This window comes from Lonchura striata, chromosome 25, assembly GCF_050655825.1.
Source record: "Lonchura striata isolate lonStrDom1 chromosome 25, ASM5065582v1, whole genome shotgun sequence".
Taxonomy (NCBI): Eukaryota; Metazoa; Chordata; class Aves; order Passeriformes; family Estrildidae; genus Lonchura; species Lonchura striata.
In genome coordinates, this window is record NC_140727.1 from 1,825,957 (window position 1) to 1,852,171 (window position 26,215).

Here is a 26,215-nt window from a genome sequence, read left to right on the forward strand (position 1 = left end):
GTGCCTGGTGGGAGGGGACGCGTCCGGCGAAGCAGGAAAGGTGAGTTTGGAACGGGACAGCTCATGGGACTCCGTGTTTGAAGAGGAGCCTGGGGTTGATTTTGCAACCTGGCTCCAATAAGCTTTCCACACACCGCAGCATTTGCAAAGCTCCCCTGAAACCTGTTCCAGTGGCCAGAGGGAGGCTGGGGAGGGGAGGAAGCTTTGCCAGCCCCCCCCGAGTGCCTCCATCACCCCCCAGCCTCCATCAGCCTGCCCTGCTCCCCTCGGGAAGAGCCCCACGGGAGCAGCCCAGTGTCCCTGGCACACCTCGGGCAGGGCAGGGCTGTGCCCACCCACCCAGGGTCGCTGCTCTTGGCAGCACTTTGCCACCACCAATGCCACCACCAGGACCTGTGGTGTGCCGTTTGTGGCTGCTCCAGGACCTTTCGTGGCCGGTCATGGCAGGGATTCCAGACCCCTCTTGGCGTGGGCACAGCAGGGAATGCCCACCCAAGCCCCCTCGCCCCCGCCGTGCCCCCGCATGCTGGAGCCCCGGGCCGCAGCTGGGCTGGGTGGAGCCGGCAGCAGCGGTTTGTCATCTGCAAAACAAGTCTGGGCTCCACACCGTCTAATTTGGGATCCTTCCTAATTGCAGGCATCTGCTCCGCTGGAGAAACAGGAGGCGGGCAGAGGCACGGGGGGAGTGGCAGCAGCCCCGGGGTCCCCTTGGGGCAGCTGGTGAGGGTGGCCAGGGAGAGACCCCCACCCAGGGACCACCGTCCATCGCTCAGTGTCACACCCAGCCAGAGACCCCCACCCAGGGACCACCATCCATCACTCAGTGACACCCAGCCAGAGACCCCCACCCAGGGACCACCGTCCCTCCCTCAGTGTCACACTCAGCCAGAGACCCCCACCCAGGGACCACCGTGCCTCCCTCAGTGACACATCCAGCCAGAGACCCCCACCCAGGGACCACCATCCATCGCTCAGTGTCACATCCAGCCAGAGACTCCCACCCAGGGACCACCGTCCATCGCTCAGTGTCACACCCAGCCAGAGACCCCCACCCAGGGACCACCATCCATTGTTCAGTGTCATACCCAGCCAGAGACCCCCACCCAGGGACCACCGTCCCTCCCTCAGTGACACATCCAGCCAGAGACCCCCACCCAGGGACCACCGTCCATTGCTCAGTGTCACACCCAGCCAGAGACCCCCACCCAGGGACCACCGTCCATTGCTCAGTGTCACACCCAGCCAGAGACCCCCACCCAGGGACCACCGTCCCTCCCTCAGTGACACATCCAGCCAGAGACCCCCACCCAGGGACCACCGTCCATTGCTCAGTGTCACACCCAGCCAGAGACCCCCACCCAGGGACCACCATCCATCGCTCAGTGTCACACCCAGCCAGAGACCCCCACCCAGGGACCACTGTCCCTCCCTCAGTGACACATCCAGCCAGAGACCCCCACCCAGGGACCACCGTCCCTCCCTCAGTGTCACACTCAGCCAGAGACCCCCACCCAGGGACCACCGTGCCTCCCTCAGTGACACACCCAGCCAGAGACCCCCACCCAGGGACCACCATCCCTCCCTCAGTGTCACATCCAGCCAGAGACCCCCACCCAGGGACCACCGTCCATCACTCAGTGACACATCCCCGGGCAGGGTCCCAGCCCCTCGCTGGAGATCGCAGACCCCTGTGGGAAATAGCAAAGTTCAGATGATTTTCAGAAAGCTGGAAAAGGAGGCTTTAGAAAGAGAAAGAGCAGAGAACTTGCTGCAGCTGCAAAGTCTGGAAGCAGGCAAAGCTACAGTGAGAATCTGAAAGTAGAAAGCAGCACAATCTGAAAATAGACAAAGCTACTTTTGCTAATTGGCTAAAACGATTGTCTGTAAGCTTTAGCAGTAACTAGACTTTTTGCTATCAGCTAGAACATTTTTCAAGTGCTCTGTACAAAGAAATCTTCCACTGCTACTGGCTGTACGTGAGCTTTACCATCTTCCCATTGTAAAGAGGCTGATGCTGCAATTAAAGCTCAAGGAACGTACCCCAACAGTCCCATCCTGTTCATATAGAAAACACCTCCCCAACACACGCCCCACTCCAGGCCCTGCTCCTCCTGCTGCCCCCAGAGAAGGGACCCCCCAGTGGGGATGCTGGGGGTGGTTCCTCCAGCCTCACCCCACCCCTCATGGCCATCCTGCTGCGGTTCCAAAGCCTTTCCCTGCTTGGCCCTGGGCAATGCTGAGGTTCCATATTGTTGGGAAGGATGGAGAAATATGATTGCCTGGCAGAAGATTCACAATAGTACAGCCAGGATGAAAACAATCCCCCCTATTGGTTGGACAATGCCCTTACCTACAGATAGGTCCAAAAGTCAAATGGACTGCTCAATCTCAACCCCCAAAATGTTCATCCCACACCTGTAACCCTCCCCTGAAACATCAGGTGTCTGTGACCCCGTTGGCCCAAGTCTTGTTCCAGCCCACCTTGAAGCCCCCTGACAAGGGGTCTCTGAGGGGCCAGATGCTCTCTTAGAACTTCCTCTCTCTTGGATCTTCCCCCCTCTTAGAACCTCCCCCCTCTCCTGGAGCATCGTCTTGTCTCTCCCCTCCTCCATTCCCTCAGGCCTTACCACGCTCCAAGACCTTTCACCATCCCAAATAAACCTGATATCCCAAGAGCAGCTTCAGAGATCTCTCGTCTCCATCCATCAAAGCCGTCCTGGAGCCCAGCCTTCCCTACACCATATGGGCCATGCCAGCACAGCAGAGGTCCGCTGTCCCCTGGGAAGGGGACGTTCCCGAGGTGGCAGCAGGACATGGGCACTGATGAGGCCTCACCTCAAATCTTTGGGGTCAGTTCTGTGCCACTCACAAGGGCTGGAGCATGTCCAGGGAAGGGGATGGAGCTGAGGAAGGGTCTGGAGCTCCAGGAGGAGCTGGGGGGGTCATGCTGGAGAAAAGGAGGTTCAGGGGGGACCTTGTGGCTCTGCACAACTCCCTGACAGGAGGGGACAGCCAGGTGGGGGTCAGTGTTTCCTCCCAGGGAACAGGGACAGGACAGGAGGAAATGGCCTCAAGTTGCATCAGGAGAGCTGTGACATTTCCCTGGAGTGGTTTAGGTTGAATATTAAAGAAAATTTCTTCACGGACAGGACTTCCCAGCCCTGGCATCGGCTGCCTGGGGCAGCAGCGGAGTTGCCATCCCTGGAGGGATTTAATAGATGTGCATGGAGCACTTGAGGACGTGATTTAGGGCTGGCCTTGGCAGCGCTGGGGGAACGGTTGGGCTTGATGATCTTGGAGGCCTTTTCCAACCTCAAGGATTCCGTGATTCTATTCTATAATTCTGAGCTCAGCCAGCCCGACCCAGCTGCCGTTGGGGCCAGCATTCCCAGGAACATGGATGAAAGCACAGGACAGGCTGGTGTGCTCCATGAGCAGGGCTGGCACGGAGCCCGGTGCCACCTTCACACCACACTCCAATAATCCAGCCGTAAAACCGCTGGGTTCTTTCATTTTCCCCGACCTCAGCAGTTCCGTGGCTCTCACACAAGGGGCACTGGCCAAGGAGAGCTCTGGCTTTCTCATTCCTGTACTTCAAAGGTGCTGGGAACGTTCCCAAAGGCACAGGGAATACTGGAACTGGTATTTAGGGAAAGCAAACAGGACGGGGAGGTCACTGCGGGCTGCGGCCGGTGTCGGCCACAGCCAGAATAGAGGGCACTCTGTCCAGAGGCCACCCTGGAGAGGTGGCACCAGCCTAATTTCTCCATAAGGTTTGGTGGACGGGGACACTGATATCATTTACTCTGCCTTTCCGACAGCGTCTGACATTTGGGGATTTTTTTTTTTTGTTGTTTTTTTTTTTTAAAAAGTAGGCTGGGGAAAACCAAGAGCACATATGGAACGAATCAAGGGCTGGCAGCGGCGGAGGCTCTCCAGCTGCAGGGATAAACAAGGAGCCACCCGCAGGCCACGGGGGCCGGAGCCCCCGGGGTACCCCTGGCCCCGGCGAGGAAAAAGCCGGCGAGGTTTCCGAGCGCGTAGAGGAAACACTGACGGGAGCGGCGCATTCCGCGGGGACGGCGTCATGGCTTTACTTGGCGCCCGCCGCACACGCGAGGCTTTCGAGGGGGCCACGTGTGGAAGTGTGCTCCAGGAGACGGTGCAAAGGCAACTTCCAGGGGGATGGGAAGCGCCGGGAGGGAGGGGAGGATGGAGACCCCGGGGGCTGCACTCCCGGCGATGGCTCAGCAGCTTCTTCCACCCTTGAGGGATGCTGGAGGAAGGCTTGACCCCCAGAGCCCCCCAGAGCCCCCAGAGCCCCCAGAGGCCCCCAGAGCCCCCCAGCACACCCCTGGCTATCACTGCTGGCGCCACAGGTAGGTCTGGATGGAGTGGGCTGGAGCCACAGTCTCGATGAAGCCCATGGCAGGGTCCTGGATCCCAAAGGGCACATCCCGGCCAAACCTGGGGAGCAAGAGGGGCTGAGCAGGTTGGCACAGCCGGGGCTGAGCATCATCCCCATGCCCCGCCCGGGCTGACCTGTTGAGGACCACCAGGACGAGGGCACCGTCGGGGCGCAGGACGGCCGCGTGCTCCAGCTGGCAGAGGAGGCAGCGGCGGCTGCTGCGCAGCCCCACCCGCCGGGAGCCCTCGGGGATGAATTTGCTGTGGGGAGAGGACCAGGAGAGAGGTTCTGCCTCTGCTCTGGGGCTGGCGGCAGCACCCGAGCTCCCCTGACCCACCTGAAGTGGCCCAGGTGGTAGAACATGGGCTGCTTGTAGAAAACATCCTTGCTGCCGTCCACGATCACGGGGCTGTCCACGAAGTTCTTGACCCAGTTGGGGCCTCCCTCCAGATCCAGGACCAGGTTCCAGTCGGTCCAGCCAGACACAAAGTGGTTCATGACCTGGGGGGGCAGGGAGGGGGCTGAGTGGGGCTCCCCCAGCCCGGGTGGGCGGTGTGGGGTGGTGGGATGGGGAGGTACCGTCAGGATGCTGTAGCTGTAGTGATCTCCCCGCTCCCAGCAGCCCAGGGACACGGCGAAGCGGAACATGAAGAAGCCAGTGCAGGCCTCCGTGTAGAGGAGGAAATGGTCAGGGAAGAGCTTGTGGGTGGCCTCCAGGCTGCAGCCAGGTGGGACGATGGCATCCAGGTACCAGTGGACGGCCAGGCCAGCCACGTAGCGGGCAGCGGTGGCGTTTCCCAGGACCTGGGGAGCAAAGGAGATGCCTCACACCGAGGCTACCCATGCCTGAAGCCTGCAGGGATGGAGCCCGTGTGGTCTCCCAGGGCCAACCTCTCGTCCAGCACACCCTGCAGCCCCCTCCCTGCAGCACTGCACCCCTTTGAGCAGCACCCCAGCACGGATCCGGTGCCCCAGCACGGCTTTGGCACCTCGCTGGGCGCAGTGCTAAGGGGGTGGGACACAGGTTTGTCCCCAGCTGGCTCTGCTGCTGCCTGGGCCTCTCTCCACACCCCGCTGGGGCTGTCCAGCCCTGCAGCCATGGAGGCAAAGAAGGAGCAGGCTGCCTGGTTTGAGGAGTTTTACTTTCTTTCCTCTTAGTTTAAGGCAATATCCCCAAAGAGCATTGTGGGGGGGAAACCAAATCAGCCAAAACTCTGCCCAGAAAAGTGCCCAGCAGCACTGCCAGGGCATCCAGGTTGTGGGTGCCACCTCCTGTCCTCACTGCCGCCGGGCACACGCGGAGCTGCTGCTCCAGAGGGGCCGGTTCTGGCTCCCGCTCCGGCAGACCCGGTTTGCTGCCACTCTCCAGGGCTGGGAGAGGCCACGGCTCCATTTCCCCTCAAGCCTGGGGCTGGGGAGTGAGGCGGAGGGGAAGGAAGGGACGCTGCTCTTCACCACTTTGGCCCAGTGTGGGAGGTGGATGCGCTGGTCGTCGAGCATGAGGAGCCGCGTGCGGTGGGAGCTGCGGGCCAGCGCGGGGCCCAGGTCCCGGGCGATGAAATCCCGCTGCTGAGCGGCCGTGAAGGCGATGGTGGGGGCCTGGGGGGGCGTGAAGAGCCCCGCCAGCGGCTCGTTCTGTGCCGTCACCGCCCAGAAGGTCACGTTGTGCTTGGCGTATTCATCCAGGAACCTGGTGCGGAGAAAGTGGGGGCAGAATCAGCTGTGCTGCCCCGCTCCCTGATCCGCCCGCTGCCCATCCCGTTCTGGTTCCAGAGGCAGTACTTGATGAAGTAGTTGGCCCAGGTCTTGTGGTATTTGTCCCCTGCCTTCCCCTTCAGAGTCCCCTTCCCACGGACGTCCCCGTTACTCTTCATCCAGGCCGGGGCGGTCCAGGGGCTGCCAAACAGCAGCAGCGGCCGCTTGCTCATGGCCAAAGCTCGGCGCAGGAGGGGAATCTGCAGAAGGGGACACAGGGACGGGCTCAGCTCCAGCTGCAGCTCCCCCAAAACCACAGGGAAGGCCCAGCACGGCAAGAAGGGGAGAACTCCAGGCACCTCAGCGGGGACTGGCAGCTGGCAAGCACCACCCCACCGGCACAGGGCACAGCGCCCTGGCTCCTCACCCTGCCGCTGCCAGCTGGGATGCGCCAGGACGTGCCCCGGGGCAGGTGCCAGCTCCCACAGGCTGTCCCCGTGCACCCTGCCACGGTGTGCAGGGCTCAGCAGCACCTGGTCCCAGCGGTCCCAGCACACGCAGGAGCTCCGGTGCGAGAGGGGACAAAGTGCCGATGGCGGCGGCTTCAGCCTCCCACCTTCATCTTCACGTCCTCGTCCACCAGCCTGAAGTGCTTCAGCTCGTAGTCCTTGGGGACATCATCGTAGCTGTAGGGGCGCACGGAGAAGTCGCTGCAAGCCATGGGCACCCGGATGAGGTTGTACTCGATCCCTGAGGAGAAGGAAAAACATCAAGCGGCACCGGAGTGGGCGTCCAGGTGACGATGTCCCCGCAGCGGGGACAGGCACAGCCTCCTCTGGCGACCCCCACAGCGCCGTGCTCTCACTGCTCACCGCTCTCGGAGAAGTAGGAGCGCAGCAGGTTGTCCTGGGCTGGCTGGGACAGCTTCAGGATGTTCATGGCAGCGGCATCCGAGAGGGAGCCGCCGAAGCCCTTCATGTGCTGGTACAGCGCGGAGATGTCGAGCGTCAGCAGCAGCCCTGCGGGAAGAGCCGGGCTCGGTCCCTGCTGCCCGGGGACCGCGGTGGCACCGCCACCCACCACTGGGGCTACCTGGGCTGCGCAGGCTGCGCTGGAACTTCCCCTCGCTCCGCTCCAGCCGCTTGCCGGCCTTGCTGCTCTCGTACTTGGCGTAGGAGCCGGGGGCCGGCAGGACCAGCGGGTCCAGCGTGTCGCAGTACGTGGCGTTACAGACACAGACCACCGAGCCGTGCCCAAAATCCTTGGGGATGCAGGGTCGGGCACCTGGGAGGCACGGCAGGGAGGGTGGGGGTGGCTGCCGGTTCAGGGACGTGTCCCTGGCTGCTCCCCCGCCTGCCCCGGGGTGATGCCATCGCTCCGGTGCTCCGCACCCCGGCACCTCCCGGGCACCCAGCTCCGCTGCTGTCCTTGCCGCGGGGTGCCCAAACCCCGCTGCCACCCCCGCGACGTCCCCGAGCTCACCTGTCACCTGGGCCACCGGCAGCAGCAGCAGCAGCAGCAGGAGCCAGCCCACGATGCCGACAGCCCACATGGCCCTTCCGCCTTGCCCAAAATTTGGAAGTTCCCGCGGAGCAGCACCTGCGGCGGGGACACCCTCAGCCACGGCAGGGGGATGGAGGGATCAGCCCCATCTCCTCAGCGCCACGGAGCTCCTGTCACCTTCTCCACCCCCCCAAAAACCACCTTCATCTCGCTTGGGCAGGGTCCACCCCTGCCCGGAGCCCGCACCACACCCGCCTTCACCCCGGCTGCTCCCGACCTGCGCTGCCGCCAGCCCTCCTCCTCCTCAGCAGCTGCAGCCTCCCCACCTCCTCGCCTTTACAGGGAGCTGCTCGGAGACCTCCCATCCGCAGCACACCCTCTCCCACCCCCACAGCTCCTCCTTGCTCTCCTCCCGGCCCGTACCTGCCGCGCATCTCCTCGGAGCACCGGGTCCCCTCTGCCACCGTGCCGAGGAGGGACAGGGACACGGTGCTGGCAGCTGGGCCTGGGGGAAAAGTCCAAGCAGCACGGGGAGGTGCCACAGGGACAGATGTGAGACCCCAGTGCTATCCCTGAAGGAAGAATTGATTCATTTATTTTGTCGGGCAGGGCCTGGATGAGCCCCTGAGAGCCCAGCAGAGCCAAGCAGGCTCCTGGCACTGTCTGTCCTGCTGGGCACCTCCAACAGGACACCCACCCATCCCTGCCTGCCACCCCGCTGTCCCCAGTGTCCCCCAGGAGCCGCAGGGCCGTGCAGGAGGGTCCGGGGCACCCAGGCAGGGTCAGTGAATGTGGCTGCACAGCTCAGGGCACAGCAGGGGTGGCCACAAGGGAGCTGGGGCTGTTACCATTGCCTGCCCAAGCCTTTGGCATCGCTCTGCCCAGCTCAGCACGTGCTGGGGAAGGTGGCAGCAGTGGCACAGTGACAGCAAGCAGGCAATGCCCCAGCTCCTGGGCAAGCAGGGCGACACTCCAGCTGGTCAACAACAGCAGCCAGACCCTCAAAGGGCACCCTGCTCTCCCAACACCACGCCAGGAGCAAAGCCCAGCTCAGCAAAGCCCACTCCCTGCTCCTCCAGGAGCCACCCTCCAGCCTCAGCAAGCCAGGGCTGAACTGGGCCAGCTCACCTGGGCACCCCAGACCCTACCTGGTCCCATCAGCCAGGATGTCCCCACTCCTGTGGACATGTACCCCTCACTGTGGGGACATCCTCGGCGTCTCCACACCGGGGTGGCCCAGGGGATGGGGAGTGGCCACATCCCAGCCACAGCTCCACTTGCCTGGAGCATCGATCACCAGCTCAGGGCTCCCCTGCACAGGGTTACAGGGTTAAACTGCTCCGTTAGTTTCCCTCCATGGGTGGAGCAGCGCTTCATGACTAATTTTCTCCATTTCTGCCATATCAGATGCAGCTCTGGGGCAATTTCAATTCATCAAAGTTCCTCCTACCCCCAGCACTGCCCTGCTACGGGGCCCTGCCCCAGTTCCACACCTCTGCTGGGAGCTGAGCCATGAGACACCTGCAGCAGCTGTGGATGGGCCAGGGAGCCCCTGGTTACATCTCACGGGGCAAACAGGTGCCCAGGAAGGAGCTCCTGCCCCTGTCCCGCTGCACCGTGCATCTCCCACCTCCAAGTGTGATTAAAGCGTGACCAGGCTGCTACACCCAAGTTAATAAGCCCCAATTTTGGGGAGGGATTAATAGCTCCTAAGGCAATCAGCAACCTTCTGTTGAGGCGCGGCATGCGCTCCTCGCCGCGGCACTCCGAGCCGTGCTGGGCGGTGAGGGAAGAGAACGGGCGGCCGCTTTCCCCCGCAAGCTCTGCAGTTTCAGTTCGTGGCGCGCAGGGACAGACGAAGGCGACACGGGACTTGGGGGGGGAACGAGATGGTTTTATTCCATGAGCCCCAAGACCCCGGCGGGCGGGGGGGCAAAGGTTTTATACAGAACTCAGGAGGACGGGTGTAGGAACAGTAACCAATGAGGGAATAGCAGGGGAGGAGTTTAGGGCAGAACTAACATCTGGAAGCTGAGGAGGGGGCTAGAATGAATGACAGGGAAGGTTCTAGGGAAAGGGGCAGGGAAAGGGGGGTTGGGGGGGGAAACAGATATTAAACAAATATCAAATGAAAGAAAAACACACCACCGCATCTCCCTCTTTTACTTTACAAAAAGAAGGAGAATTTTGTGGTTTAAGCAAATTAATAAAACATGCAAATAATATAAAATCATATGATAACATTGTAAATTATTTAAAGGACATGAAAGACACATTATTGCATTTATAGGGCAGGAAGAGTAGTAACAGCTTAAATTAGACACAAGACTGCACAAAACTTGCTGTTTTGCTGTTCTGAGTAACAATTTAAAATAATGTAAATAATGTAAATAATTGAAATAGAATGAAATAATTGACAGAAATTAAACTAAAAAATTTAATTAGAATGATTAAAATTATAACTATCTAATTTGAATAAAATAATTAAATGGAATTATTGGAATTAAATATAATAAAAGATCAACTAAATATAACTAATAAATTTTTAAATTTCGCAGCAATGCAGCAAGCCTGAAGCGATATAGTAGCTGAGTGATTCCTGTAGCAATAATGGTTAAACACAGCCTTTAAGTTAAAAAATATCAGAAAAGACTGAATTAATTATAATTACAACAAAACAACTTAATATAAAATCAAATTGTAATATTACATATTATTAAAAAAACATAAATTGAAAGACATTAAAAAATGATAAACTAATTGTGATTATAACATATGAAACATATAAAAACTTCATCTGGAATATATAAAATTGTCCTAAATGAGAGTCTAAATTAAGGGTACAAAGCACAGCAGGATTTGTGACTTCATCTGATTTAGAATTTGCTGCGTCGCGGTGCTTGCGATGTTTGGCTTCTCAAATTCTTAAAGCAGAGTCAGCGGAAAACGGCGCTTGTCTTAAAGCAGAGTCAGCGGACAGCGATGTGGTTTGTTCAATTTGAATGTTTGTTTGCGAGGTGGGCATAATATCTTAAGTATTAATTAACTGGGATGATCTTTTTTTCTATAAAATATAACTCAACAAACAGATTATTCAAAAATAATCAAAAGCAAAAAGAGGAATTTGTAGTTAAATAAAAAGGAATATTGGGTAGGGTACATTAAGGAATAGGATAGGGGAATCAGACAATCACTTAATTAGTGATTGCCATGATTAACGGGGGGTATCGGTAAGGGGTGGACCGGGGCGCCGCCATTTCAGGGGGAAGACAAAATGACGGATCCCCAGTCCCGGGTTTCGGCTCCATTTCCTCGGGAGAAGATCCCTCCCGACCTTCCCCCCGGAGGAAGAGCCAGAAGAAGGATGGGGAATATCCAACCCCGCCTCCCCCAACAGGGACTAGCCTCGTGCAGGGACGGTGCAGGGCTATTGGGGGAGAGATGGGACTGGCGGGAAACCAGGGGCGGAAAAAGAAGGGTCAAGGCGGGAAATGGGTCCCGAGCGGCGTGGCCAGCGCCATCTTGAGAGGGGTGCCGGGCACACTGCACTTGGCCTGAGCAGTGTCCGGCAGGGCACTTGGGGCGGCTCGGCCACAGCAATCCCCAAGGGAGGATAGGAAAGGGTTTTAGGAAAGTCCGAGGGGATGGGGGCATAGGGAGCTTCACAGAAGCAAAAAGGGGAAATTTATAGGAGGGGGGGGGGCCGCCCGACGCAGCTGGATGTCGGCGCAATGCGTGGGTGTAAAGGGCCCCTTTTAACAACTCTCCTATAGCTAACGTGTCGTCTTCTTAGCTGATCCCTACTGGTGTCTTTTCTACCCCCTCCGTCCAGCCCAGAATGGGGAGGGGAGGATAGAGAAGACAACTTTTTCGAGGAGAAGAAAAAGCGATCTAATCTAGGTCCCCACAGAAGACTAGGCGAAGGATAGCACTCAGTGCTAGCTTCTCCCAGAAAAGGAAAACCCACCCGCTTGCCAGGGACATGCACGGCTACAGCCCCAGTCTGGGCGCAGACGGGGGTTAAAACGCGAGAAAAAAAAAAGGTGGCAGACCCAGCCGTCCGTCGGGGCGACCCCCACCCCGTGTAGCCTACCTTACCTTGCAGGCTCGGACGGAGATGGCTTGAATCTTCTCCTCGACTCGATGGAAAAGTCGCGCTAAAAACTGGGGATGTTCCTTCTCTTTCGGTTTGGCCCTTCCGGAAGCCTGGGTGTTCCCGTTAAACCAAGACTCGTCCCCGAAGCCTTGGTTTCGGCCACTATCAGCCTCCGGTGGTCTCGCTGCAGATGCTGACCGAGGAATGAACCTCTTCTCGGTCAGCCCCTCTTCAGGCTCCCCCGAGCCGCTGCCAAAACCGCCCTCTGTGTTCTCGGGTAAGTCTGCCCGCCAAAAAGCTCTGCAGCCCGGCTGCCCGTGCAGCGCGGCTGCTCCCGGGCGGGAAGATGGCGAGAACAAAGAGGTCCCGGAGCCTCAATCTTTTTCGCTCGGCGCTCAGCTCCTCATAGCATCAGGCAGAGCTTTTACGGCCGTAGATGTTCCTCTTCCTTCCTTCTTCTTCTGTGAGGCGGGCGCCCCCACAAATTTGCCCGTTTTTTTTACAAGACGAAGGAGGGAACCATCCTCTCGCTACCATATGTTGAGGCGCGGCATGCGCTCCTCGCCGCGGCACTCCGAGCCGTGCTGGGCGGTGAGGGAAGAGAACGGGCGGCCGCTTTCCCCCGCAAGCTCTGCAGTTTCAGTTCGTGGCGCGCAGGGACAGACGAAGGCGACACGGGACTTGGGGGGGGAACGAGATGGTTTTATTCCATGAGCCCCAAGACCCCGGCGGGCGGGGGGGCAAAGGTTTTATACAGAACTCAGGAGGACGGGTGTAGGAACAGTAACCAATGAGGGAATAGCAGGGGAGGAGTTTAGGGCAGAACTAACATCTGGAAGCTGAGGAGGGGGCTAGAATGAATGACAGGGAAGGTTCTAGGGAAAGGGGCAGGGAAAGGGGGGTTGGGGGGGGAAACAGATATTAAACAAATATCAAATGAAAGAAAAACACACCACCGCAACCTTCGAGCTCGCTTCCAGCCATCCAGGATGCCCCCGTTCACCCTTTGCCATTCCAAGCTCCAGTTCTTCCTGCCCTCCATCAACCACAGTCCCCTGGCTGGCTCAGGTCCCACAGCTCCTGGAAGCAAAACACTGCGGAGGCTGCTGGAGCTCAGCCTTATCAACACCAGCTGATAAGAGCGCCCTGCTGAGCAGGAAAAGTGAGACCCAGGGGCCGGGCAACGCCTCGCACGGAGCTGCTGGCACGGCAGATACCAGGCAGCCCCACCAAGCCCCCAGAGCCGCTTCTTGCAGCCAATCTCCAAATTGGGGGAGCTCCTGGGGGTCGCAGGGGCCTGGTGGCATCGTGTGAGCGCCCTTTGCAGTGCTCGGGTGTGTTCTTTCCAGGATGGGGTCAAAGAAGTGAGGTCAAGGGAGCCATCAGAGGAGCCAGAGGGTGAATTTTGTCCCTAAGCCAGGCCGGTGTGGATGGGGACACAGGGACACGGAGCTGGGCTGAGTCACCTTTCCGGGGATCACAACTCTCCTAACATCAATGCCAAAGAGCCTCACAGCGTGGCATCACGGCAACTCCTTCCCAACAGCAGGACCCCGGCCCAGAGCATGCGGGGACAATCCTCAGGGCGATCACCGGCTCTAGGTGGGACCCCAGAATCCCCCGGCCACCGCCAGCCCCACACGAGCCAAGGCTTTGCACAAGAATTAATGAGCAGAGCCAAGCCCAGCGACGTCGGAGGATTCGCCCCCGCTGCGTTCATCCCGGAGCCAGTCGGTCCTTGAGCACCGAGCCGAGCGCAGGGTCCCACCGGGGCCCTTCAGCATCCGGCCAGCAGCTCGGAGCACCGCCAGGTAAGCGAGAACCAGGCGGGGGAGCAGCCCCGCGCCGCGAGTGGGGTGCCGGCAGCAGGGCGCTGGGGATGGGACTCGCCGCACTCGTGATCCTGGAGAAACATTTCCCTCTTGTGGACAAACACAAACAGCCTCGGGGCAGGAGCAGGGTGCTCTCCCCAGGGCTCTGCCGGAGCTGCGGGGTCGCAGGAGCAGCATCCCTGGGCTCCCGTGGCGTGCCAGTGTGCCAGGGTGCCACTGTCACTCACTGGCCACGCCTGGGCTGTGCTCAGCCCACGCGGCATCGCGGCTGTCAGTCCTGACAGCGCCCCTGGGCACATCCCGCCTGCACGGCCCTCCTCGCCCTGAAATTAGGACCTCCCTGCCCTAATCTCCTGCTCTCACACCCTGCCGCCTCCCTCCCTCCTTCCTGGCTTGCGCCCACACTCGGCACCCACTCCCGCTCCTGCCCCCGCTCGCTCAAGGCACCCCGGATCTGTGGTGGGTGCACCCCCCGTCTGCTCAGCACAGCGGGGACCCCTCGGATCAGTCCCCACGGGGAACAGCAGGCTCCAGGCGGGGCTGCTGCAGCCCGGCCAGCCTCCCTGACCCAGGAAAACCCCAGCAGCAGCTGGCTGGGACCCTGAGCTCCTGGAGCTGGCCCTGCCTCCAGCCCTGACCTCTCCTTGGTCTGGGAGAGACGGGACCCACACAGCCCCTGACCTGGCACCAGGCTGCAGGTGGCTCCGGGCTGGCAGGGAAAGCACAAAAAGCTGAAGTTTGGCCACAATCCCTGCTCAGCCCTTCCATCGAGGGTGGGTGTCCGAGCGCTTTGCCCCTGCTCCTGATGCAGCACCCCGAGCATCCGCGCTCAGGGTGAATCCTGAGCTGCTTGCTAGGTCCTAAAACCCATCCCCAATGACAACCGGGGCTCCGCTCAGCCCCAGCCAGGCACTGCACGCTTGGAACTGGGAGCAGAGCATGCCTGGAGCATCTCTCAGCAGGGTGAGCCCCAGGGCAGCTGAAGTGGGCAGAAGGGCAGGGGCTGGGCAGGGAGAGGGGCTCCAGCATGCTCCGGCTGCTCCGCGCCGCTCGCCAGCCTCCAGCAGGCTCCACGCCGGGGTGGCACCCAGCCACGGTGCCCAGGAGCGCGGGAGGCACCCGGAGGTTTCTCTTCCAGCCGCAGACATCAAGGCAGCACCCGTGTTTAATGTCAGAAGAGCAGCACACAGCGTCCACAGCCGGTGGGGTCTCCACCCTGAGGGGCACCGCTGCCCCCGGCCCTCCTGCACACGCACAGCATCCCCGGCCGGGCCGGTCTGGCTCTGCCACGGCCCCGGGGACGCTTCCCCCGGCCCGAGCCCGCGGGCGGCGGGGGCTGCGCGTCCGGCCCGGCTGCGTCCGGCCCCGTCACGGCCGCTGCCACAGGTAGGTCTGGATGGAGTTGGCCGGAGCCACGGCCGCCACCAGGCCCACGGTGTCCGCCAGCCCAAAGGTGATGTCCTGTGGGGACCTGCGGGGGGACAGCACGGCGGTCAGACCTGCAGCACCTGCACAGGGCCCGGCGGGATGGGGTCCCACAGGGTGGGGGTCCCAGAAAGGGATGGGGGTCCCACATGGGGATGGCAGGGTGGGGTCACACAGGAGGATGGGGGTCCCACATGGGGATGTCAGGATGGGGTCACACAAAGGGATGGGGGTCACACAGAGGAGTGGCAGGGTGGGGGTCCCAGAAAGTGATGGGTGTCCCATATAGAGCTGGCAGGATGGGGTCACACAGAGGGCTAAAGGGATGGGGGTCCCACATGGGGATGGCAGGGTGAGGTCACACAGGGGGATGGCAGGGTGGGGTTACACATGGGGATGGCAGGATGGGGGTCCCACACAGAACTGGCAGCATGGGGGTCTCACAGAGGGCTGGCAGGATGGGGGTCCCACACAGGCCTAAAGGGAAAGAGGTCCCACACAGGACTGGCAGGACGGGGGTCCCACAGAGGGCTGACAGGATGGGGTCCCACAGAGGCATTGCAGGATGGGGGTCCCACATGGAGCTGGCAGGATGGGGTCCCACATGGAGCTGGCAGGATGGGGGTCTCATAGAGGGCTGACAGGATGGGGTCCCACAGAGGACTGGCAGGATGGGGGTCCCACACGGGGCTGGCAGGACGGGGGTCCCACAGAGGTCTGAAAGGACAGAGGTCCCACATGGAGCTGGCAGGATGGGGGTCTCATAGAGGGCTGACAGGATGGGGTCCCACAGAGGACTGGCAGGATGGGGGTGCCACATGGGGCTGGCAGCACGGGGGTCCCACAGAGGGCTGGCAGGATGGGGGTCCCACATGGGGCTGGCAGGATGGGGGTCCCACATGGGGCTGGCAGCACGGGGGTCCCACAGAGGTCTGAAAGGACAGAGGTCCCACATGGAGCTGGCAGGATGGGGGTGCCACATGGGGCTGGCAGCACGGGGGTCCCACAGAGGGCTGGCAGGATGGGGGTCCCACATGGGGCTGGCAGGATGGGGGTCCCACATGGGGCTGGCAGGATGGGGGTCCCGCAGAGGTCTGAAAGGACGGGGGTCCCACATGGGGCTGGCAGGATGGGGTCCCACATGGGGCTGGCAGCACGGGGGTCCCGCAGAGGGCTGGCAGGATGGGGTCCCACACGGGGCTGGCAGCACGGGGGTCCCGCAGAGGGCTGGCAGGATGGGGTCCCACACGGGGCTGGCAGCACGGGGGTCCCGCAGAGGGCTGGCAGGATGGGGTCCCACACGGGGCTGGCAGCACGGGGGTCCCACACAGGGGGCCAGGCAGCATCACCCACCGGTTCAGAACCACCACAACCACAGCCCCGTCGGGGCGCAGGAAAGCCGTGTACTCCAGCGCTGTCTTCTTGGACTCTCTGGAGGCGACGAGCCCCACGCGCTGGGAGCCCTCAGGGATGAATTTACTGAACAGACAAACAGGAAGCAAGCTCAGGGTGGAAGTGAGACCCCAGCAGAGTTCCTCTCCAGCTAAGTTTGCCTTGCATCTCTCAGGATAAGCTGCTGCTGGAGCCCAGGAAGATTAGCACATGCTGTGGGCTCCAACCCACCTGAAGTGGCCCATGTGGTAGAACATGGGCTGTTTGTAGAAGATGCCTTCACTGCTGTCCACGATGATGGGGCTGTCCACGTAGTTCTTGACCCAGTTAGGGCCCCCCTCCAGATCCAGAGCCAGATTCCAGTCAGTCCAGCCGGCCACATAGTGGTTCAGATTCTGCAGCAGGACAGCTCAGATGTCTGCCCGACACCAACAACCCTCCCCAGGGCCCGGCACACAGGGGCCTCACCGTCAGGATGCTGTGGCTGTACTGGTTCCCCCGCTCCCAGCAGCCCAGAATCACATCCCGCTCCCAGAAATGGGCCCCAATGCACGCCTCCGTGGCCAGGATAAAGTAATCAGGGAAGAGCTCATGAGTGGGCAACACCGTGTCCTGGATGGGACCGATGAAGTCCAGGTACCAGTGGATGCCGATGCCGTGGACGTAGCGAGCTGCCCCCTCGTCCTCCAGCACCTGGCAGGGAGAAGAGTCAATCCCATGGGCTTGACTGCCAGCCCTCCTCAGGACAGAGCACCCAAACCCCCCACAAGGACAGGGGCTCTGTCCTGGGTCACCACGCTGGCACACGCCCCCACCACCCTCACCACTCTGGCCCAGTGCGGGAGGTGGAGCCGGTTGTCGTCCAGGATGATGAGCTGGACGTGGCGGTGGGAGCTGTTGGCCAGCGCCGGGCCCAGGTCCCGAGCGATGAAGTCCCGCTGCTGCTCAGCTGTGAAACCCAAGCACTGGAAGGGGTAGTTGTTGATCAGCCCAGCCGTGGGCTCGTTCTCCGCTGTCACTGCCCAGAAGGTCACATTGTGCTTGGCGTATTCATCCAGGAATCTGGCGTTGGGGGAAGGGGTGAGCCGTGAGGAGTCCACTGAGAGTCCCCCGGGTGTTGCCCCGGTCCCCCAGCAGCTCCTCACCGTACAAAGTAGTTGGCCCAGGTCTTGTGGTACTTGTCCCCTGCCTGCCCCTTCAGCGTCCCCTTCCCCACGTAGGACTCGCTGGTCTTCAGCCACGTCGGGGAGGTCCAGGGGCTGGCATACAGCGACAGCGGCCGCTTGCTCATGGCCGAGGCTCGGTGAAGGAGGGGGATCTGCAGGAGGAGGTGGAGGGGCCCGCTCAGCTCAGCCCCCATCACCCTCCACCCCACCCTGCTCCCTTCCCACCGCTCGCCTTCAGCTTGGTGTCCTCGTCCCGCAGGCTGAAGTGGGCGAGCTCGAAGTCGTAGGGGACGTCGTCGTAGGTGTAGGCGTGGAGGGAGAAGTCGCAGCTGGCCATGGGGAGCCGGATGAGGTTGTACTCCAGCCCTGCAGGCACAGCGGGACACGAGGCGTCCAAGATGTGCCAGCACCCACAACCCCCGTCACCATCCCACCTCCCTCCCCGACACCCTACCCTCCTCAGAGAAGTAGGAGCGCAGCAGGTGATCCTGTGCTCTTTCAGGCAGGGATAAGATGTTGATGGCGGCCGCGTCGGTGATGGAGCCACCAAAACCCTTCACCCTCTGGAAGCGCTGCGTCGTGTCCAGCGTGAGGACAACATCTGCAGGGAGGGCAGCCCAGCATGACGGTGGGTTGCTGCGGGGTCCACCCCATCCCTGCCACCCGTGGCAGTACCTGAGGGGCAGAGTCTGCGCTGGAACTTCCCCTCGCTCCGCTCCAGCCGCTTGCCGGCCTTGCTGCTCTCGTACTTGACGAAGGAGCCGGGGGCCGGCAGGACCAGCGGGTCCAGCGTGTCGCAGTACGTGGAGTTGCAGACGCAGACCATGGCATCGTAGCCGAAGTACTTGGGGCTGCAGGGCCGGGCGCCTGGGGGGCACGGCAGGGTGGTGGGGGCAGCCTCAGGGACGCGTCCCTGCCTGCCCCGGAGGTGATGCCACTGCTCCCGTGCTGCACACCCCGGAACCTCCCGAGCACCGAGCTCCGCGCTGCCTCCGGACCCCCGGACAGCTCCTGGGCATCCCTGACAGCTCCCGAGCATCCCTGAGAACTCCCGAGCATCCCTGAGCACGGACTCCAAAGGTATTCCCTCCTCCTCCCCGCCCCGGGAGCCCCGTCCCCTCCACCCGCCGCGTACCCCCGGGTCCCCCTCGCTCACCTGCAGCCCGGTGCACGGCCAGCAGCGCCAGCAGCAGCCGCCAGCACGGGGCACCGACAGCCCGCATGGCCCCGCCGCTCCCGGTGCGCCCGGAGCCGGCCCGGCAGCACCGGCCCCGCCGCCGGCTTTGCCTTTAAGGGCGCCCCGCAGCTCGTCCCGCCCACACCCGGTGCAGAACGGCACCGACTCTGGGCGGGCCTGACCCCCGCCCTTCCCCCGAGCCGGTTCTGGCCCCGCGAACCGGGGGAACCCCGGGGTCGCTTCCCCCGCCCCCTCCCCGAGAAGCGCAGGCGGTCCCGGTCCCGGTATCGCTCCCGGTGCCTGTCCCGGTCCTGCTCCCGGTCCCCGCTGCCTCCCCACGCCCCGACGGCGCCGGTCACCCCGCCCCGCGATGCCGCTACCGGGAAACCGGGAACCGGCACCCCGTGACCGCTCAGCTGACCGCCCGCCCCGCCCCGTTCGGCCCCGCCCGCCCCGTGACACCGGCCCCGTGGGCGGCGGTGACCACCTTTATTCGGTCTCTAGCGAGCGGCGGCGGCCGCGGGACCGGCCCCGCAGCGCGGCCCGGGCGCAGCCGGGCGGGGAGGAACAGGCACGGCCGGCACCGGGACCGGCACCGGCACCGGCACCGGGACCGGCACCGGGCGGGGCGGAGGGCCTGGAGAGGAGACGGGCAGAGTGGGACAGCTCAGGGGACAGAGCAAGGGACAGGCGTGGTCGTCCTGGAGGACAGGCACGGCTGGCGCAGGGGACCGAGGATCAAGCCAGCATGGCCAGCCAGAAGAACAAGGCAGAAGACAGGCACGGCCAGAGGAGGGGACAGGGCGGGGGACAGGGAGGGGCGATCAAGCCAGCACAGCCAGCCAAAGGGACAGGGCAGAGGACAGCATGGCCAGGGCAGGGGACAGGCACGGCTGGCACAGGGCACAGGAGATGGACACGGCCATGCCAGAGCACAGGCACAGCTGGCACGGCTGGCACAGGAGATGGCCAGTGCGTGGGTCAGGCACAGCCACCACACGGGACAGGGCAGGGGACAGGCGTGGCCATCCCAGGGAATAGGCACAGCTGGCACAAGGGACATGGCAAGGGACAGGCATGTCCAGAACAAGGAACAGGGCAGGGAACAGGCATAACCATCCCAGCCAGGCAGGGCACAGGCACAGCTGGCCCGGCCCCCAAGGGGACCAGCCCCGAAGCCCAGCCCTGCTTGGGGAAGGGGCTCAGCCGAACCCCCGGGGCAGCAGCGCAGGGCGCAGCCCCACCAGGGCGGCAGCAATGTCCGAGCAACGTCCAGGGCTGAGGGCAGGGTGGGATTCCCTGCCCAGAGCAGAGGCTCCCTGCACGGCCGGGCCCTCAGAGCGCGCTCTCCTTGCAGGCCCCGCTGAGGCTCCGGGGGCGGCCGCGCTCCAGCCGCCGCGCGGACAGGAGCCGCCGCAGGGACGAGGTGGAGCTCAGGTCCCCGCAGCTCTGCAGGTGGATTCCTTCGTGGGGCCGCTCTGCGCCCGGCCAGGCACTCCAGGGAACCTGCAAGCCGTGGGGATGGGCTGCAGCCACCAGGGATGGCAGTTCTGCCCGTGGCACCCTGCCCGTGGCACCCCTGCCCATGGCACCCCTGCTTGTGACACCCCTGAAATAACACCCCTGCCCGTGGCACCCCTGCAATGGCACCCTTGCCCGTGGCACCCTAGCCCGTGACACCCCTGCAATGACACCCCTGCCCATTGCACCCCTGCTTGTGACACCCCTGCTTGTGACACCCCTGCAATGACACCTCTGTCCATGACACCCCTGCCTGTGGCACCCCTGCAATGGCACCCCTGCAATGACACCTCTGTCCATGACACCCCTGCCTGTGGCACCCCTGCAATGGCACCCCTGCCCGTGGCACCCTAGCCTGTGACACCCCTGCAATGACACCCCTACAATGACACCCCTGCCCATGACACCCTTGCCTGGACATCCCTGCAATGACACCCCTGCCCGTGACACCCCTGCCTGGACACCTCTGCCCGTGACACCCCTGCCACAACACCCCTGCCACAACATCCCTGCAATGACACCCCTGCAATGACACCCCTGCCCGTGACACCCTCCCGCATTCACCCCCCTGTGCTCGACCCCCCGTGCTCCAGCGGGGCCAGGTGGCACACGGGGCAGGAGGACAGAGGTGACAGGGATGGCAGAGGCGTGCATCATGCGCCCACACTGGCATTTGGGACAGGTTGGTTCCCGTCAAGGCCTCCCTGGGCTGCGCAAGGACTCCCGTAAAGCTGAGTCGTGGGGACGTCCCAGCAACTGCTTCCAGGTGCAGTGACTCAGGGGCAAAGCCAAAGCCATTGCAACAGGCACGGTTTTCCCACCTCCAGTGGCTCCAGTGGGGATCAAGGAAAAAGGAGCTGCCCCCCAGGAAGGGCTGGGCAAGGCCAGAGCTGCAGGAAGAACGCTCTGCCTGCAGCCAGGGTGCCGACAAAAGGGGTGTAGCAGGGACACGGAAACAAAGGAAGGCTGGAAAGGTGGAGGTGTTGATGGGGAGAGACGGGAGGGTGAGTGTGGATGGTTCTCTGGGAAGGAGGAGCTGCCCATCCCCTGTAGCTTTCAGAACCCACCTGTTTGTGCCCGTGGAAGCTGTGTCCAGACACCTCCGTGCCAGCTGCCGGGTTGCGCTTGGGTCTCTGCAGGAACCTGGCCACCAGCCCACGGGTGCCTCGGTAGCCCTTGAGGTCCCCCAGGGAGCGGGTGGTTGTCTTTGACAGCTGCTGTGGCACCTTCTTGCAGGGTGGCAGCTTGTTCTTCCCCATGGAGCCGGCCCGGAGCAGCGGCGGGGAGTCACAGTGGGAACGGTGGAGCAGGCAGGCCTCGGAGCACAGCCCTGCAGAGTGGGGCTGTCAGACCTGGGACACTGCCCTGACAGCCCTGTCCCCATTGTCAGAGCCAGGACACTGCTCTGACAGCCCTGTCCTCATCATCAGACCCAGGACACTGCTCTGACAGGCACAGGACACTGCCCTGATGGACCTGTCCCCACTGTTAGACCTGGGACACTGCTGTGACAGCCCTGTCCCCATTGTCAGAGCCAGGACACTGCTCTGATGGATCCACCCCCACCATCAGACCTGGGACACTGCTCTGACAGCCCTGTCCTTGTCATCAGACCTGGGACACTGCCCTGATGAACCTCTCCCCACTGTCAGAGCCAGGACACTGCTCTGACAGCCCTGTTCCCATTGTCAGAGTCAGGACACTGCCCTGATGGATCCATCCCCACCATCAGACCTGGTACACTGCTCTGACAGGCACAGGACACTGCCCTGATGGACCTGTCCCCACTGTCAGAGCCAGGACACTTCTCTGATGGCTCCATCCCCACCACCAGACCTGGGACACTGCCCTGATGGACCTGTCTCCACTGTCAAAGCCAGGACACTTCTCTGATGGCTCCATCCCCATCACCAGACCTGGGACACTGCCCTGATGGACCTGTCCCCACTGTCAGACCCCAGGATGCTGCTCCCAGCAGACCCATCCTCAGAGGCCTGTTGTCCTGCTGTCTCCCATGCCCAGTCAGCAGGAGCAGTCCCACCATTGCTCCAGCCCCAACAGGGTGAGCTCAATCCCCAGAGGGTTACAGACACCCCCCCATGCCCCCTTTTGTATCCCAGCACATCCCAGTGCCCTGACCTGTATCAGCGGAGGAGTCGGACACGGCGTCCTCCAGTGCTTTGGTATAAAGTACTTCCCTGAAATCTGCTGGGAGCAGAGAGAGCCCTCAGGCCTGGGCGGCTGTGCACACCCCGGGCAGCACAACCTCCCAGGCCAGCAGACCTCCCCTGCTCCCCAGAGCGGCCCTAATCCCGCCTGGCCACAGAAAAACACGGCCAAACCCCGCTGCCACACTCGCTGCCACGCTCCCATCCCAGACGTCATTGTCACCTACCAGCACGGCCAAGCGTGGGCACGCCGGGGTCACTGTGTGACCTGAGCAGCGGGCGCGGGGCCAGCCCCGGGGACGAGGGGCAGGAGGTCTCGCTGTTGCGCCGGGGGTGGCCGGTGGCCGTGGGGCGGCCACCCCCGCGCCGCTGCGGCGTGGAGCCCTTGTCCTTGAGGCGCACCTCGGGGAAGCAGGGCCCGGCGCAGCGCGCCGGCCCCACCAGCCTGTTGCAGCTGTGGGTGACGGCTCCCCCCAGCAAGACGCCGTCGGGGCCGGGCTCCGCCGTGGAGCAGGAGTAGGATCGCTCGCCCCGCGCGCGGGGCTGCGGCGTCTCCTCGAAGGGGCCCTGCAAGGCCAGCGTGGGGCTGCGAGCGTGGTGGCTGCACTGCACGCAGTCCACGCTCAGGCAGTAATCGGCGCGGCTGCGCTGGATGGAGCGGAACAGGACGTAATCGACGGAGCGCATGGAGCCCTGCAGCTCCAGCAGGCACGAGTCCTCCGAGGGGCTGCTGTCACCAGGGATGTCCATGATCTCGGACATGATCAGGGACCCGCTGTCCATGGAGACTGCAAGGAGAGGACGGGCACCACTGAGGAGCTGCTACGGCCCCCGCTGCCATCCCCGTGCCCCGGGGGGAACGCTCACCTTCCCCGCTGAGCACGATGGAGGGGACGCGGTCGCAGGTGCAGGCGTGGGAGCTCTCTGTCAGCTGCGAGTCGAACAGGGTGACCTGTGGGACAGCAGGCTCAGGGCTCAGCTGAGCACGAGCCCGTCCTGCTCAGCCTGGCCTCCCCACGGCCCCACGGCCCCCACCTGGCTGTCCCCCCGCAGCCCCATCACAGTCTCGTACGATGGGGGGAAATCGGTCGGGTAGAGGGGCACGGGGCTGTCCATGGAGCCATTGTAGGTGATGCTGCAGAAGCAAGAGCAGAAAAGCCACACTGAGTGGGACGAGCCCAGCCTGGGCACCCCTGCCCTGCCAGCCTGGCTCCCAGCTGGTACCTCTGCGCATCCGTCTCGGAGCTGCATGTGTACTCAGGTGGGTAGTAGGGGGGTGGCGGCACCGGAGGCACAAACTCCTCGAAGTCCATCATGCTCTGCAGAAAGGTGTCAGGTGGGGACGTGCATTCCAACGTCACAGAGCTCGAGCGCTGTGGGACCAGCTGCGGGGAGAGGGAGGGGAGAAGGGAGAGCTGAGACCTCCTGGCCAGAGATCCAGCAAGGGATGTGCATCCCGGGCTTTCATCTGCACCCAGCTGGGGCCGGGTCCTGCCCTGGCACCTCAGGCACCACCCCTGCTCCCCAGCCCTGCCTGCTGCTGGGCCAGAGCTGGCACTCACCACATGGACGATGTCGAGGGAGAAGATCTGGATGCAGCACACGACAGCAGAGAGCATGCAGATGACGGTGGAGAAGATGGTCAAGCCACAGACACTGAAGAGGAGATCCTGGGGAGCAGTGGGGTGAGCTGCAGAGCCCGCGGAGCGTGGCCGGGTGTGCGGCCGCTTCCCAGGGAGCCCTTGCATCCCCCTGCTCCTCCACCTTGAGTGCCACACGGATGCTCCGGCAGTTGGGGTTGGGGAACATGGTCAGCATCTCGCTCTGCTGGCTGCAGGAGGCGGGCGGGGGCTCGGAGCGGGCCTGGCAGCAGACACACGTGTCCCTCTCCTGGGGACAAGAAACACTGCGAGGAAGCTCCAGATGCTATCCCCCTGAGAGATACCCGACCGCAGCTCCGCAGCTGCCCGTGTCCCCAGAGTCCCCCACAGCCAGGGAGGAGCCGTGCATGGAGGCCCGGGGGTCTCCGCTCAGCCTCACCCTCTCGCAGGCCTCCAGGGTCTTCACCAGCTGCGCGTTCTGGCACGACAGGATGGAGCCGGCCAGGCTCAGCATGACGCCCAGCACCGACAGCAGCGCGAAGAAAGCGATCTGCAGCGGGAGCAGAGGAGGGGCTGCGGGCTGCACACCCCGGGGGCACGGGGGGGGTTCCTCGGCCTCCCCATCCTGGTCTCCCCCGCCTCGGAAGGGCGTCCCCCCAACACCTACCACCAGGGTGAGCGGCCGCTTCCAGGAGATGACGCCGACCAGCCCGGACAGTGCCAGCTGCAGGTGCACAAGCCCCGGGGTGAGCACGGGGAGAAGGCTCTGCCAGGCTGCGGGACCCCGAGCAGCCCCTGCCCACGGGCAGAGCCCCCTGGTCCCCGCAGGCCTGCAGCCAGCCCAGGAGCAGTGGGGCTGTAGGAGCAGCCCTGGCGCCACAAGATGGGAGAACTGCTGATTCAGGGCCTGCTCTGGCTGGGCAGCAAACCCAGGCCAGGATCCGTGCTGTATGATCACCACGGGGGACCCCGGGTGCTGCCCACACCCCAATACCCAGCAGACAGAGCGGAGCCCCCGTCGCCACCCTGCCCCTGCCCTGTTGTCCCTGCGGTGCCCCCGCGCCCCTCCCCGCCCGTGGCTGGGTGCCCAGGACAGTCCCCCCGCACCCCTTGGGGGTCCCCATCCCTCACCGAGTCACCCTGGGGGAGCCCTTGGGATACTCCCACAATGCACCGCGGCAGCCACGGGCAGAGGGTGGGCGAGCAGCGGGGCTGCCCTCCCCGGGGACCGGCGGCCAGCTCGGCCCCCGGGGAGCGGCGCAGCCCCCTCGCCCCCCGCACTCACCGAGAAGCCGGCCCAGGACGGGCAGGAGTGACGGATCTTGGTGGAGGGAGTGATGGTGGCCGCCACCAGGCTGAAGGTGACGATGAGGACGCCCAGGACGGCTTGCACGAGACCCAGGGCCAGCAGGACCTGCAGCCAGGTGCGCCGGAGGCGGAGGTGGGTGAGGCTGCGGGAGCCGCGGCCGGTCAGCGAGCGGCTGGAGTCGGTGGGGGAGGGCATGGCCCCGGCGGGCGGCGGCGGCGCGGGGCCGGCCCCGGAGCCCCGGGGCAGCCGGCGGCACCGCGCCAGGACCGCGGGGAGCGGGAGCAGCCGCTCTGCGGGAACGGGCCGGGCTCCACCTTTCGGCCTGCCGGAGGATGCTGACGGCGGCTCTTCACTGCCCCGGGCGGGGGGGCTCGGGCAGCGCCCACGGCCACGCGGAGCCCCGCGGAGAACAGAACCGGCCTAGAGCCGCCGGCCCGACACACAGCGCGGCCCCGGGACCGCCGCCTCCTCCCTGGCCGTCGGTGGAGCGCCGGGCCCCCGCCGGGAGCTCATCCCGCCCCGCGGGGTCCGAGAGCCGCCGCCCGGGACGCGGCCCCCGGGGCAGCGGCAGCAGGCGGGAGCCGCGGTCCGGAGCGGAGCATCCTCCGCGGGCGGCGGGCGCAGGGCTGGGTCCCGCTGCCGGGCCGGTACCGGTAGGGGCGGGCGGCTACCGGCGGTCCGTCCGGCCCGCGCCCCGCAGCCCCGGCGCCGCGGGGAGCGGCGGGCGGGCACGCCGGGCCGGCGGAAAGCCGCGGGCGAGCATCGCCGCCGCCGCGCCCTCCGGGAGCGCAGCCGGAGGCGGGCGGCGGAGCGCCGGGAGCGGCGGGGACGGTCCCACGGGCCGGCGGCTGCTCGGCCGCGCCCGCCCCGGGGCCGGCCCTGAGCGGCACGACGGGAGCTGTAGTCCATCCCCACCACCCCC

At 63.7% G+C, this 26,215-nt stretch overlaps 3 protein-coding genes and 2 long non-coding RNA genes across 16 annotated transcripts; 2 read left to right on the forward strand and 3 right to left on the reverse strand.

The window, feature by feature from the left end:
- Positions 1–120: 120 nt before the first annotated feature.
- Positions 121–12,800, reverse strand: LOC110471575 (lysosomal acid glucosylceramidase). 9 transcript variants are annotated; one of them, XM_085560572.1, is made up of 11 exons: positions 12,665–12,800; positions 7,586–9,332; positions 7,196–7,387; positions 6,976–7,122; positions 6,720–6,853; positions 6,191–6,363; positions 5,864–6,098; positions 4,988–5,212; positions 4,746–4,909; positions 4,543–4,668; positions 121–4,467 (listed from the first exon to the last, which is right to left on the reverse strand). In XM_085560572.1, exons 2-11 carry the CDS (start codon positions 7,653–7,655, stop codon positions 4,362–4,364), a joined length of 1,572 nt encoding a protein of 523 aa, XP_085416698.1. In that variant the 5' UTR covers positions 7,656–9,332; positions 12,665–12,800; the 3' UTR covers positions 121–4,361. The 9 variants fall into 9 exon arrangements, with proteins under 9 accessions (XP_085416698.1, XP_085416697.1, XP_085416694.1 ...); XM_085560571.1 differs by having other exon boundaries at positions 7,196–9,332; XM_085560568.1 differs by having other exon boundaries at positions 121–5,212; positions 7,586–7,702; positions 8,030–9,332.
- LOC110471546 (lysosomal acid glucosylceramidase) lies at positions 9,480–18,889 on the reverse strand. The gene is made up of 10 exons (XM_085560577.1): positions 18,674–18,889; positions 18,193–18,384; positions 17,972–18,118; positions 17,750–17,883; positions 17,497–17,669; positions 17,176–17,413; positions 16,820–17,044; positions 16,583–16,746; positions 16,313–16,438; positions 9,480–15,005 (listed from the first exon to the last, which is right to left on the reverse strand). The coding sequence occupies exons 1-10, from the start codon at positions 18,738–18,740 to the stop codon at positions 14,903–14,905; spliced, it is 1,569 nt and encodes a 522-aa protein (XP_085416703.1). The 5' UTR covers positions 18,741–18,889; the 3' UTR covers positions 9,480–14,902.
- LOC146765365 (uncharacterized) lies at positions 13,371–20,446 on the forward strand. Its single transcript, XR_014950055.1, has 3 exons — positions 13,371–13,513; positions 14,673–18,597; positions 20,052–20,446. It is a non-coding gene; the product is annotated as an uncharacterized LOC146765365 (long non-coding RNA).
- ENTREP3 (endosomal transmembrane epsin interactor 3) lies at positions 19,170–25,488 on the reverse strand. Of its 4 annotated transcripts, none has more exons than XM_085560575.1 (12): positions 25,270–25,488; positions 24,652–24,708; positions 24,424–24,534; positions 24,148–24,273; positions 23,946–24,053; positions 23,608–23,768; positions 23,419–23,518; positions 23,251–23,335; positions 22,825–23,171; positions 22,355–22,420; positions 21,283–21,545; positions 19,170–20,200 (listed from the first exon to the last, which is right to left on the reverse strand). In XM_085560575.1, exons 1-12 carry the CDS (start codon positions 25,486–25,488, stop codon positions 20,128–20,130), a joined length of 1,716 nt encoding a protein of 571 aa, XP_085416701.1. In that variant the 3' UTR covers positions 19,170–20,127. The 4 variants fall into 4 exon arrangements, with proteins under 4 accessions (XP_085416701.1, XP_085416700.1, XP_085416699.1 ...); XM_085560574.1 differs by having other exon boundaries at positions 22,355–22,423; XM_085560573.1 differs by having other exon boundaries at positions 22,611–23,171.
- LOC146765366 (uncharacterized) lies at positions 20,455–25,273 on the forward strand. Its single transcript, XR_014950056.1, has 3 exons — positions 20,455–20,981; positions 21,452–24,068; positions 24,434–25,273. It is a non-coding gene; the product is annotated as an uncharacterized LOC146765366 (long non-coding RNA).
- Positions 25,489–26,215: the final 727 nt, after the last annotated feature.

Bases quoted from the DNA above. Each gene is read 5' to 3' on its own strand.
- LOC110471546 (XM_085560577.1), bottom strand. From the start codon at position 18,740: ATGCGGGCTGTCGGTGCCCCGTGCTGGCGGCTGCTGCTGGCGCTGCTG. The intron at 18,385-18,673 runs GTGAGCGAGGGG...CGTGCCCCCCAG, and splicing joins GGCCGTGCACCGGGCTGCAG to GCGCCCGGCCCTGCAGCCCC. The intron at 16,439-16,582 runs GTGGGTTGGAGC...TTGTCTGTTCAG, and splicing joins TACCACATGGGCCACTTCAG to TAAATTCATCCCTGAGGGCT.
- ENTREP3 (XM_077789403.2), bottom strand. From the start codon at position 25,488: ATGCCCTCCCCCACCGACTCCAGCCGCTCGCTGACCGGCCGCGGCTCC. The intron at 24,274-24,423 runs GTGAGGCTGAGC...TCTTGTCCCCAG, and splicing joins CCCTGGAGGCCTGCGAGAGG to GAGAGGGACACGTGTGTCTG. The intron at 20,201-21,282 runs GTGGGTTCTGAA...CACGGCTTGCAG, and splicing joins GCTTCCACGGGCACAAACAG to GTTCCCTGGAGTGCCTGGCC.
- LOC110471575 (XM_085560563.1), bottom strand. From the start codon at position 7,655: ATGTGGGCTGTCGGCATCGTGGGCTGGCTCCTGCTGCTGCTGCTGCTG. The intron at 6,364-6,719 runs GTGGGAGGCTGA...CCCCTTCTGCAG, and splicing joins ACGAGGACGTGAAGATGAAG to ATTCCCCTCCTGCGCCGAGC. The intron at 6,099-6,190 runs GTACTGCCTCTG...TCTCCGCACCAG, and splicing joins TGGGCCAACTACTTCATCAA to GTTCCTGGATGAATACGCCA.